The sequence below is a fragment of the Dromiciops gliroides genome, chromosome 2 (assembly GCF_019393635.1).
Source record: "Dromiciops gliroides isolate mDroGli1 chromosome 2, mDroGli1.pri, whole genome shotgun sequence".
In the NCBI taxonomy this organism is placed as follows: Eukaryota; Metazoa; Chordata; class Mammalia; order Microbiotheria; family Microbiotheriidae; genus Dromiciops; species Dromiciops gliroides.
Window position 1 is genome coordinate 491,549,308 of NC_057862.1, and position 12,851 is coordinate 491,562,158.

Consider the following 12,851-nt stretch of genomic DNA (forward strand, 5'->3'; position numbering starts at 1 on the left):
GACCTAAGTTGACTTGAAGTAGAAAATTCTTTAACTCCATCCTTTTGTGGATTTTGCCACTTCAGAATTTGTTTTGTTGAAGCATTACTTAAAGTTGTTAGGAGGGGAATTGGGGAGAGCTCAGGCCAGTCCCTATCTCTTTCTCTGCCCAGCTAAAAGACATCTATTGATGAGATTATACTTTAAACCTTTTCAGTTTTGTATATCATAACATGGCTTAGAGAACTGTGTCATCTCCACTGCAGAATGATGGATTTCCTCATTTGTAAAACAAGACCCCAAACCTCTAAAGACACTTCTACTTTTAATAAATATACTATCATATTAGTGGACTATGCCTTGTGAGTTATAAAGACTAGTATGTAACATACTGGTATATTATAATAAATATATTAGTCTCATAAATGATGCAATTAAAAATATTTGATAAAACTGTATAAAAATATATTTGTACCTTTCTGTATTTTGGGGTTTGACTGAACTTCAAGGATCACTGTAGTTACTGTATCTGCATACATATCATTAGAAGGATTTGCTAACCACTGCAAAACAAAGATTTGAATTAACAAAGAAGGAATACAATGACCAGAACTACCACCACACATATTAATGGCCTACTGGTTCTAATGTTTTTACTGAGCTGATAAATTCATGTGGTGATACAACTGGTTCCCCCCCTCCCCCCATGGAAACTGGTTATTTTATGTAATAGAATAACTGGGTGTATATGGAGTAATTCTCAGTCCATTGGATTCTTCTAATTAAAACAAAATTCTAATAAATTTTGGGAATGACAGGACCTATGATTATATTTATATAGAGAAGGGAACACCTTCCTCCAGTGCAGAATGTAACTTATTCAGGATACTAAAAGTTAAGTAACTTCTCAGGGTTACAAAGACAGTTTGGGTCCAGGTCATCTGGACTCTGAGGCTAGCTTTCCATCTACAACCTCACACTTACTCACATTTAATACTTTTACTATTAATTTTTGTCTTACAGGGATGCTAAAAAACCTAAAACTCTTCTTTTAAATTTAGTGCTACAAGAAATTTCTGATTGCTTACTATTTCAGATCTAGGTAAACAGAAATGTCTTCTGGTGTCAATCAGTCTACTCTCTTTAATTATCTAAAGGATACCGACCCCAAGTGACCTGAGGCACAATGGAAGAAATTTATGCAGGAAACTGATATTTTCGTTCTAAGCCCAATACATTCCTGAATCATGTACAATAACTGAATTACTTGCCAGATAAATGAATTGGGCCATGGCTATTTCTGAAGTTCTTTTCAACAGAAGAAAAGACAGAATACAAACATTTATTAGGTTCAGAAAACAAAATTATTAGGGGGTCTTAACCTGGGGTACAAGAATTTGTTTTGTTTTTAATGAGAGGGAATACACAGGCTTCACCAGACTGTCAAAAGGATCAGAGAAAAAAATGGCTAAAAATTCCTGCTATAGCTGGTTTGTGATTTTAGTAAAAGAATATACGGAATAAATATGCCAAAAAAAAAAAAAAAAACCCTTCCAAACAAAGCAAAATATCAAAAAACAAATCTTAAAAAACTTCTAAAATAGCTAAGTTCTTCCTCTCTTTCTGGACATATATGCTCTCATGCTCTGTTTGTTTTACAATAAACTCTACTTTATTATCTGCACTTTGGTCTCTTCTAATTTGTTTATCTTAAATGTGATGTTATTATCTCTACTTTTCTGCAACCAAAAAACTTCAGTAAAAAGGATCCTCTCACCTCATTAACCACCCCTTTGAGATGTTTGTTGCTAATCACAGCTCCTTCTCCAGCCACCACCCCCCCCACACTTTTATGGTGCTTTATGTTCAAATATTCAAAAACACCATTTTAAGGATAATATTTCTTTCACTGTTTCCAAATGCCATTCTGAATTACCATTCCTCATGTTCTGGTCTATCCATAACTGAATTTTTGTTCCCTTCTCCAAAGACATCTATCTATTTAAACAACAGAATGTTCACAACCATTTTAGTAATCAATTTTATCAAAAGAACTGTTTGTAGGGCTACATTTTTCATAATGTTCCTTCTATTTATCCAACCAAGGAAGAGTAATTTAGAGAATTTCACTGATTGACTTCCACTCTCATTAAATTCATTAGCTTGAGAAAGTATGAATGACATGGCCAGATGGAACCTTTCTGGACACACTTCAAAATGAATAAATGGTAAAGGCATCTTGAAACTCTGAAGCAAATGATCTAAATTCATCAGTGTACCATCTCTTATTTTGGTTCCTACTATCCCGTTACACTAAGCTGAAATTCTACTACTAGGAAGTATATACCTCAAAACCAAAGATTACTAGCTCTTTTGGAGTTTTGACATTAATTCTACGACACCATCCCATAAAAGAACTGTATCAAATCCTTTCTAGAACTGGAGAATTTCAATATAGAGTGAGATAATTGGAGACATAATGAAGTGGCACTAAAGTAGAACTGGAATTGTGAGTTTAAATGTTCTATAACTATGTGTGAACTAAATAAGTCATTCCTATTAAAGTTATTACAATAGGGGCAGCTAGATGGCGCAGTGGATAGAGCACCAGTCCTGGATTCAGGAGGACCTGAGTTCAAATCCAGCCTCAGACGTTCGACACTTTTTGGTTGTGTGACCCTGGGCAAGTCACTGAACCCTAATTGCCTCACCAAAAAAAAAAAAAGTCAATAAAGTTATTACAATAGAAACTTAGATTTAAAGTAGCCAGGGACTGAAAGCTGATATTGCTAAGAAAGTTTAATTTTTTCTAATTTCATGAAACTGTCTAGTTGTCTTCCTAATTTTATAAGTGAACAACTTCTTTACCATGCTTACCTCTAATACTACCATGCCTGGTTCCTGTATGACAGTAATATTTTTGAACACTTTCAAAGCTGGTTTTTGCTGAATGTCAATTTCTTCTACATCACCTGAAATAATAAAAAACAAACAAAAAAACTTGCTTATAATGTACATATAAATTTTCTGTTAACCATTTTCCTGATGCTTAGTTTCTGTGCCTATGCTTTAGAATTTGTTGTTTATCTTGATTTTACATCACCTACATTTGCCCCTGTATCCCTTCCCTCTCAGAGCCAACCCATATAACAAAGACTTAAAAACCCAAGCAAAACTGATTAGTATATCAAAAAATCTGAAAATATATGCCTTATTTTACCTCTATGGACTTCTCAACTCTGCAAAAGAATGGGGGAAAGCATCTTCTTTTATCTCTTCTTTGGGCCCATGCTTGTTTATTGTATTCATATTTATCGTTTCTTAAAACGCAGTAATACTATAACATTCACGTATCAGATTGGTCATTCCAGGGCAGTTAGGTGGCACAGTGGCTAAAACACTGGCCCTGAATTCAGGAGGACCTGAGTTCAAATCCAGCCTCAGATGCTTTACATTTATTAGGTATGTGACCTTGGGCAAGTAACTTAACCCTCATTGCCGCCCACCCCCACCAAAAAAAACCAGGTTGGTCATTCCTCAGTTGATGAGTGGCTTACTTTGTTTCCAGTTCACATATATTTTGATGTATACAGGGCCCATCTTTTTGTCACTGAACTCCTTGGGTCATATGCCTCACAGTGAAATCTCTGGGTCAAAGTTTATGGACATTTTAGTCACTATATTTCCACAAATCCAAATCACTTTCCAAAATGACTGTGCTATCATAGTTCCAACCAACAATGCACCAGGTGTGCTTCCAACAACTTCTTCCAACAACTTCTCCAACAGTGACTGCTTCCATGTTTTATCATCTTTCCCAATTTGCTAGGTACATGATAAAACTTCAGGAATGTTTTAGTTTATATTCTTATTTTTAGTGATTTGGTATAGTCTTTCACATATTAATAGTTGATAATTCTTCTCAAGAACTTTTCATGTAATTAAGTTATACATTTTATATTTTGTAATTGTTTCTATAAGGACAATGCATTATTTTATAATGAGTTCCTTTCAGCATGACCCCTAACTTTCTAGTTTTCTTATACCTTATTTCCTCCCATCTATCCTTCAATTCAATGAAGCTTGGCTTCCTGGCTGTTTCTGGAGCAAAAGAATGCCATCTCCCAACTGGGCATTTTCAATGGCTTATTTCCTATGCCATCTCTCTTTCCTCTTTTCTGCCTCTAGGCTTGCCTTAAGTCTTGGTTAAAGTCTTACTGTCTACAAGAAGCTTCTTCCAGTTCTCCTCATTCTTTTTTTTTTTTTACGCGAGGCAACGGGGTTAAGCGACTTGCTCAGGGTCACACAAGTGTCTGAGGCCAGATTTGAACTCAGGTACTCCTGAATCCAGGGCTGATGCTTTATCCACTGCGCCACCTAGCAACCCCTCTCCTCATTCTTAATACCTTCCCTCAGATTATTTTCAATTTTCTTGTATCTTATTTGCACACATTTGCAAGTTGTTTCCCCCATTAAACTACGAGCTCCTCGAGAACTGGAACTATTTTCTGCCTTTCTTTGCATCACCAGTTCTTAGCACAGTACCTGGCCGACATGCAGCAAGTAATTTCCTAAATCAGAGTATAGGACAGGTATATATATTGTACTAAATTCTGCACTACAGCAGAAAAGTTTATACTAATGACGAAGGACAGCTTTCCTTTCTATCCATTTACCCATTATTTTGAATTTCTATTGATATTATGTGCTAGGCTCTGTGTTAATTTCTGAAGACACAAAGAAAAATGTATAGCTTATATTGAATAGAGGAGACAAAAGTACACACAAGGTAAATACAGAGCAGATGGAGGTTGATCTTAGTGAAGATGGTCCTAGCAGCTGAGGAAACCAGGAAAGGTTTCTGATAACAGAAGCCAGGAACTCTCAAGAACTGGAAGGTTGGGAGGGACAGCATTCCGGGCACAGGAAATAGCCATGGAATTAGAAAATGGTGCTATAAATATGAAAGAGCCAACAGGCTACATGGGTGGATCACTGAATTTGAGAAAGGGAGTAGAATGAGAGAAGACTGGTAAGTTTTGAGAACCTTTAGAAGCCAAACAAAGGACTTTATATTTGATACTGTAAGTCACAGTAAGTCACTAGAGTTATAATTAATAAAAGGGTGAGGTGGTCAGAATATGCTTTAGAAATAATTATGGCTAAAAATAAATAAATAAATAATTGTGGCTGATGATTGGAAAATGGGGCATAATTTGAGGCATGGACTATGAACAAACATGTAAACTGTGTGAGTGGAAAGCAGACATGTGAGAGATGTTGTAGATAAAGAAATTATACTTTGGCAACCGACTAAACTAGGGGTGAGACAGAGGAGTTAAAGATGATACCAAGGTTTTGAACCTATACGACTTCAAAAATAGTGTTGGGCACAAAGGTTAATAGGGAAGTTCAGAAAACAAAAGAGGGAATGGAAGAGGGAATTATGAAAGCTGTTTTGGATATGTTGAGTTTAAGATACTCATGGGACATCTAATTGAAAAAGTCCAACAAGCATTGATGAAAGACTAGAGCTCACTATTTAGATAGTGTTGGGTGGCATATGGTGCAAGATGTTACTTTAAACCTTAACTTACAAAACTGCTTTCAAATGTGTGTTTCATATAAGACTGGTGTTCCACACAACATGAATGAGGGTTCCCTAAGAAAATTTGAATAGTTATCACAATTATGTAGTTCAGTACACCAGAACTGGTGATTCCAATGATATGGACACTCCCTCTATCAATACAGATTATAGTCCCTTTAAGGCTGACTAGATTGTCTTTATAAGTAGCAGTAGCTGAAAAGAAAATGTATCACTTGTAAGTCAATCTTCTACTGAGGAGCCTTCCCAATTTCCCCTAAACTGATCCCCAGATGACTGAAACAGTCTATTGCTGGGCCCATATTAAGAGCTTTCCCATGGCCTTTGAGAATCCAGGATCACTTCCACGTCACCAAGAAATACTAGAGCAGGGCTTCAGTGGAAGATAGAATGATACAGATTTTTTAAAAAAAATCCTTATGTGCAGCAGATTTTCAGTATGAAAATGGGCTTAAATGCCTCTATTCTGAAAAAAAAAATTCCTACAAACTTTATTATGAGTATTTCACATCCTAAACAGTGACCCACACCTCCAAAAAGAATTTATGGAGTATGTTAATATATTTCATTCTCCAAAGTCTGTGGCCAAACTCATTGGGAAATTAGTTATTATTATTAAATGAGTTATTATTAAATCTTATTACTTCATTTTTAAAGTGGTGTCACTGAGTAGGTGCCTAACAAATGCTTGACAAAAATTGATAACGTAGTCCTTGGGCAAGTTGCCTGAGAGTGTCCTAAACTGTAAGCTGAAGAACAGATATGAACTTGAATTGAGAAAGTTTCTGCACTGGGAATTCCCTGTAACTTTGAAAATATAGGCCTGGTGCAAAATTAAAACAAAAAAAGAAAAGTTAAAAAAAAAAAGATTTGAAAACACATTTTAAAATTTGAAGATTGTGCCTGCTTTATAAGGGATGCCAAACCCTGCCAATATATATATATATATATATATATATATATATATATTTTAGTGAGGCAATTGGGGTTAAGTGACTTGCCCAGGGTCACACAGCTAGTAAGTGTTAAGTGTCTGATGCCGGATTTGAACTCAGGTACTCCGGACTCCAGGGCCGGTGCTCTATCCACTGCGCCATCTAGCTGCTCCCAAAATATTTCTATTAATCACCCAAAAAAACCCCGTTTCTAAATGTTACTTTAGAATAAAACTTTGCATCAAACTCAGCTTTCATAATAAAAGGCCATGAGATTAGAGACTTGGAGCTAGAAATGACACCAAGGTCATCCAGTCTAATTCCCTTACTTTACAGATGAAGAAATTTTTTGGCTGACTCCAAACTGGCTCTCCTTCCACTGTACTGTTATCTTATTGACTGTTGGAAGATCACTGTAAGAAGTACTACTGCCTTTAGCATGCATGTATGTATGCATGTGTGCATGTATGCATGTGTATAGCCATCCAAATTTATTTATTATATATATGATATTTAGACAGAAACCAGAAAATCATTTTGCATGGAACAAAAAAGCAAAATATAATAACTTTCAGTTATATCCAATTAAGCATACATTTTAAAAACTAACCAAAGGGGAAGCTACAGAAGTTCTTCATATTTAAATGTTGAAACATGCTAATCACCTTTTAACAGAGAAGGACTCCAGAAGCAGAAGGAAACAGATTTTTTTTGGACATAGCTACTGAGGAAATTTGTTTTGCTTAACAATGAATATTTGTAATAAGGGTGTTTTTTTCCTCCCTTCAGTGGAGAGGAAGGGAGGTGGGAGAGACAATAGATTTTTGTTAATTTAAAAAGAAAAAGGTTAAAAAAATAACATAGTCAAAGACCAGAGACCAGGCGGTAACAGAATTTTTTGGTAACCCTTTCTTTTTCAAAGTATTCATCTAAAGGAAAATCATTCAGTAACTTTAACAGGCCAGTTCAAACAAACCAAGACAAATTCTTCCTACAACCCCCAACCACCATAAAAAAATTTACTTAGTATTTATTTTTATATATATACTTATTTATGTATGTGCTGTTTCTCCCAGCAGATTATAAACTCCTTGAAAATGCGAACTGGTCCTTTGTTTGGACATGCTCAGTACCTAGCAAAGCATGTGGTATCTACTAGGCACTCAGTAAATGTTTGCTGTATTGAAGTGACAATGAAATCCACACTAATAAAGACTAACCCACACTTTCCTAGAATTCCAGTTATCTCACACAGAGTAATTAGAACAAATCTCCACATTTACCTGTCAGTTTCTGTAGCTGATAAAACAGCAAACTAAAAGGACCAGTGTAAGGAATGGCTTGAATCTGTTTTACAGTGCTCATTGCTAAATCTGTATAATCTGAAAAGAAAAACAAAAAAACATTTTTAAAAATACTCAATGTGACTGCAACAGAATATAGTTTGTAATTAGATATATCAACCAGAGAGAGAGAGAGAGATAGAGACTAAAAAGGAAAAGCTTTATTTTCATTTACTTTCATTTTAGGAACACGAACAGTTTAGTTTATGTACTCCTCACACAAACACATTCTCTTATCAGTGATGCCCAGCTTATGGCCATAAGAATACAATGAAATGAATTGCCTTTCTCTCTTCCACACTGCAGGGGTGATCAGGCTGTCTGGCACCAAACATATACTCTATGTTGCAGCCAAACTGGCCTACTTGCAATGCCCTATAGCTGAGATTTCATCTCTGATATCGGTTCTCTGCATAGCCTGTCACCTGAATGTGGAATGAACTTCCAACACCTGGCATAGGTATCTGGTTTAGTAAATGATTGTTGAATGAATGCTAAAGTCATACAAAAAAGATTTCTGCTGTGTCTTTTGAAATCACCACACCTTTCCCCCCAGTACAATGTTCCTTCCACTATGCCACATAGCATAGGTCTCTCCCCAATCAGTCACTCCTGCCTTACAGTTGCTAATAGTTCAAATCTGTTAGAACAGAAGGACAGAAACACAATACACGACTAAAAATATAGAAAACAAAACTACTTCTCTTGGATATTCAAATTACTTCAGGGAACTACCAGAGTTCCACTGTCAGAGAAAAGGAGGGAACTGAAAAGACAGCAGTTAATCATCTTTTAGAACATATTTATAATTATAGCAGGGAATTGTGAAAACAGAATTTAGAAACTGGTCTTATTATTGGTGGGACCTCAGTTAGATCACTTAACCTCTTGGGGCATCAGGTTTCTTCATTTAAAAAAAAAAAAATTTTTTTTTTGGTGAGGCAATTGGGGTTAAGTAACTTGCCCAGGGTCACACAGCTAGTAAGTGTCAAGGGTCTGAGGCCGGATTTGAACTCAGGTCCTCCTGAATGCAGGGCCGAGGTTTCTTCATTTATAAAATAAGTGGACAAGAACTAAAAAATTATCCTTTTCAGCTCCAAATCCACTTGATATTGTAGATCTTATAATTTTTCATACTTATTTTATTTCTTTCAATGATAAGGCCAAATTATATTTAACAAACATTTTTATTTAAAGTTTTGACTTCCAAATTCTATCCTTCTCTATGTGAGGGCCAAATTTAATACATGGAAAGTTAATTGAGTGGCTCACCATAATATTGGGGTCCCAGAAATAATGAGGGACCTCTAGGTTCAAAGCTCCCTCCCCTCAAAACTGCCTTTTTAGATATTTCTCCCAGGCCAATAAGAAAGGAACCTAACAGCCTCTTTTCCACAAACGAATCAGGTTTTATTAATAGGAATAAAATAAACAGCAAAGGTGAAATTAACAAAATCAAAGACAAGGGAATAGGGAAAAAGAAATACAGATAATTTTCCTAACTCTAACCTAGGTCTATACAATCCCCAAACTCACTTCCAGTTCAGCTAATTCAAAAGAGCAGGGCTTAGGGGTCCATAGCTTCAATGGAAAAACAGCTTTTCAGCCAGGGCCCACAGGACTTGCCTGCTCCTGCTGCTTGCCTCGCCAGAAAAGAAAGTCACTCCAGAAGAGACTGAGCTCCCCTCAGTGAGCATTTATTCTTCCTCCCCCAGAAGGGGAGGCCCTTCAAAACTGCTTGTGGAGAGTGGTTTCTCCTGCTGACATCAGCAGCACAAGCCACTCAGGGCAGGCCAAGTGTGGCTCATCCCAATCAAACAGCCAAATTCCAATAATCTTACCACACCTACTTCCCTCTTCTTCCTGCTCTGAAGCAGTAAGCAATCAGATATAGGTTATACATATGCAATTTTGTGTCAAATTATTTTTAAAATAAAACAGACCATTTAATAAGTACTTACTGGAGAGGTCACAAGGAGAAAGAATATGGTAATTAAAGTTTCTTTTAACCAATATTCCTGAGACACGCTGTCCTTGTTCAGGTTTCTTGTCTGCTAAGAAGCCCATAACCTATTATTAGGAAGAAAATAGTAACTGGAAGGGAATCTTGGACGGGATAAAAGTCTTCAAATACTCAGACTGAAAATCTTAACCTCAAGGCATTTTACCATGAAAACAATAAACTATCTCAAGTACACAAAAATACATTATGAAGTTATCATTATTAGGGTAGCATAATGCTTACTAACACAACTTAAAAGAAGATGCCAGAAAGACAAACACATCCAGAATGCTTAGGAAAGGTATAGGCCTAATAGTTGTATAGTTAGATCAAAGGGTACAAATAGTTTAGTGACTTTTTTTTTCTTTAAAGTGAGGCAATTGCAGTTAAGTGACTTGCCCAGGGTCACACAGCTGGTAAGTGTTAATTGTCTGAGGCAGGATTTGAACTCAGGTCCTCCTGAATCCAGGGCTGGTGCTTTATCCACTGTGCCACCTAGCTGCCCCATTTAATGACTTTTTTGGTCATAGATCCAAATTTCTTTCTAGAATGGCTGAACCAATTCATAGATCTCACCAACATCACATATGAGTGCTTTTTTTCCTTTTTTTGGGGGGGGAGGGGGGGGGGTTAAGTGACTTGCCCAGGGTCACACAGCTAGTAAGCGGCAAGTGTCTGAGGCCGGATTTGAACTCAGGACCTCCTGAATCCACAGTCGGTGCTTTATCCACTGCGCCACCTAGCTGCCCAAGTGCTTGTTTTTCAGGCACAACCTTATAATTAATTTAATTTGTATTTCTTAAATTATTAATAATTTGGAACATTTTTCATATGGTTGCTGATAGTTTGAATTTCATCCTTTGACCATTACTTAGAGAATGTCTTGAGGCATACACATTCTTTTCTTTCTTTTAAAAAATGTTTATTTTATTTTTAATCTATGGAATAAGACAAGCATTTTTATAACATAGTATAAATAAAAAAGATGACTGTACATGAAACTGTAAACCTACTATGTACAACTTGCTTCTCCTCTCAAATATACAACAAAATTATCAAGTAAATTTCTTTTTTTCTATCCCCCAACCTAGAGATGGCTACCATTAGACATAGATAGATACATTTGTATAAAATTATTTAATACATACTTATATTTATTAATTCTTTCTCTGGATGCAGATAGTATCTTTCTTCCTATGTCCTTTATAGTTAATATGGATATTTATAATAGTCAAAATAATTTATTTGCTCACAGTTGTTTTTAAAACAACATTGTGGTCTTACGTGAGCTGATGATGAGTGAGATGAGCAGAACCAGAAGAACATTGTACACAGTATCATCAACATTGAGTGTTGACCTACTGTGATGGACTATATTCTTCTCACCAATGCAATGGTACAGAAGAGTTCCAGGGAACTCATGATAGAAGAGGATCTCCAAATCCAAGAAAAAAAAAGAAAGAAAGAACTGTGGAGTATAGATGCTGATTGAACCATATTATTTCTTTTGTTTTGGGTGCTGTTGGTTTTTTTTTTTCTTTCTATTTTGAGGTTTTGCATCACTGCTCTGATTCTTTCTCTTGTAACAGGATTAATGCAGAAATAGGATTAATGTTATTAAGTGTATATATCTATCTATCTATCTATATGTATATGTATATGTATAGATATATATATATATATAACATATCAGATTACCTGCTGTCTAGGGGAGGGAGAAAAATCTGAAATTGTAAAGCATGTATAAACAAAAGTTGAGAACTATCTTTACATGTAATGGAAAAAATAAAATACCTCATACATTAAGAAAAAAAAAACCAACATTGTGGTTACTGTATACAATGTTCTCCTGGTGCTACTCATTTCACTCTTCATTATTTCATACAAGTCTTTCCATGTTCTTCTAAGTTCAATGAGCCTTTATAAGAATTTGTTTTGTCTGACTTAAAATAATCTGTTATAAAATAGTGTTTTTATTGGGTGAAGGGGGAAAGTACAGAAAGAGGTAATGATAATAAAAGGAAAACAGTGACAGTGAAACATCTAAAAACACATAGGAAAAATGAGAGGTTCAGAAGGGGACTCAGGAAAGCAGAGAAATTTAATTTATGTTGAATATATATATATATATTTTTTTTTCCCAAAAAAAGTATTTTATTATTTTCCAGTTACATGTAGAGATAGTTTTCAACATTTGTTTTTATAAGATTTCTAGTTTCAAATTTTTCTCCCTCCCTCCCCCCTCCCCAAGACAGCAAGCAATCTGATAGGTTATATATATACAATCACATTAAACATATTTCTGCATTAGTCATGCTGTGCAAGAAGAATCAGAGCAAAAAAGAAAAACCTCAAAAAAGAAAATTAAAAAAAAAAATAGAAATAGTATGGTTAAATCTACATCTAGATTCCACAGTTCTTTTTTTCTGAATTTGGAGAGCATTTTCCATGAAGAGTCCTGTAAAGAATTGTTATTTGAGGTTTTTATGACCCCATCTTTTGGCTAGAATTTAAAAAAAAAAAATCCTCGGCACGTGCACTGGCCCCTGGGGCTCCACAAATGGTACAATGCTCCACCCACTAGTTGTAGCTGTTGCCATGGCACTGGCACCTCACGTTATCACCACTAGCCAACATCTACAAGGGCCTGGCAAAATTATAATGATTGGAAGCCTAGTGAGGGCAGTCATGTGATTGTCAGAGCAGCCAGCCAATTGGCTGGGGGCTGTCTGGGGTCTGCTGAGAAGAAGGAGATTCATCATTCTAGCTAGAAGGTGGAAGACAACAGGACATCTGCTGTGTATTCTCAGCTGATTCCTGGGTGGTGGTGTTATTCAGGTTATATAATTTTCCTTTCCCCATTTTATTTCCTTTCCCTTGATCCTACTGATTCTGTTTGTGGGTGTTTTTTTTTTTAAAGTTTGTTCTTGTTAAATAAATCCTGCTGTGTTTTGAGGGAGGCTGCTGCTCTCCTTCCTTGCCCC

At 35.9% G+C, this 12,851-nt stretch overlaps 1 protein-coding gene across 2 annotated transcripts in view; it reads right to left on the minus strand.

Moving 5' to 3' along the window:
* CPSF3 (cleavage and polyadenylation specific factor 3) overlaps window positions 1–12,851 on the minus strand; it is a 52,317-nt gene that overhangs the window by 12,091 nt on the left and 27,375 nt on the right. For both annotated transcript variants that reach the window (XM_043987027.1, XM_043987029.1), the window contains 4 exons: window positions 9,827–9,935; window positions 7,806–7,904; window positions 2,857–2,951; window positions 455–542 (listed from right to left, as the gene is read on the minus strand). In XM_043987027.1, coding sequence (XP_043842962.1) covers window positions 455–542; window positions 2,857–2,951; window positions 7,806–7,904; window positions 9,827–9,935 — 391 coding nt within the window. The remainder of the gene's footprint in view (window positions 1–454; window positions 543–2,856; window positions 2,952–7,805; window positions 7,905–9,826; window positions 9,936–12,851) is intronic.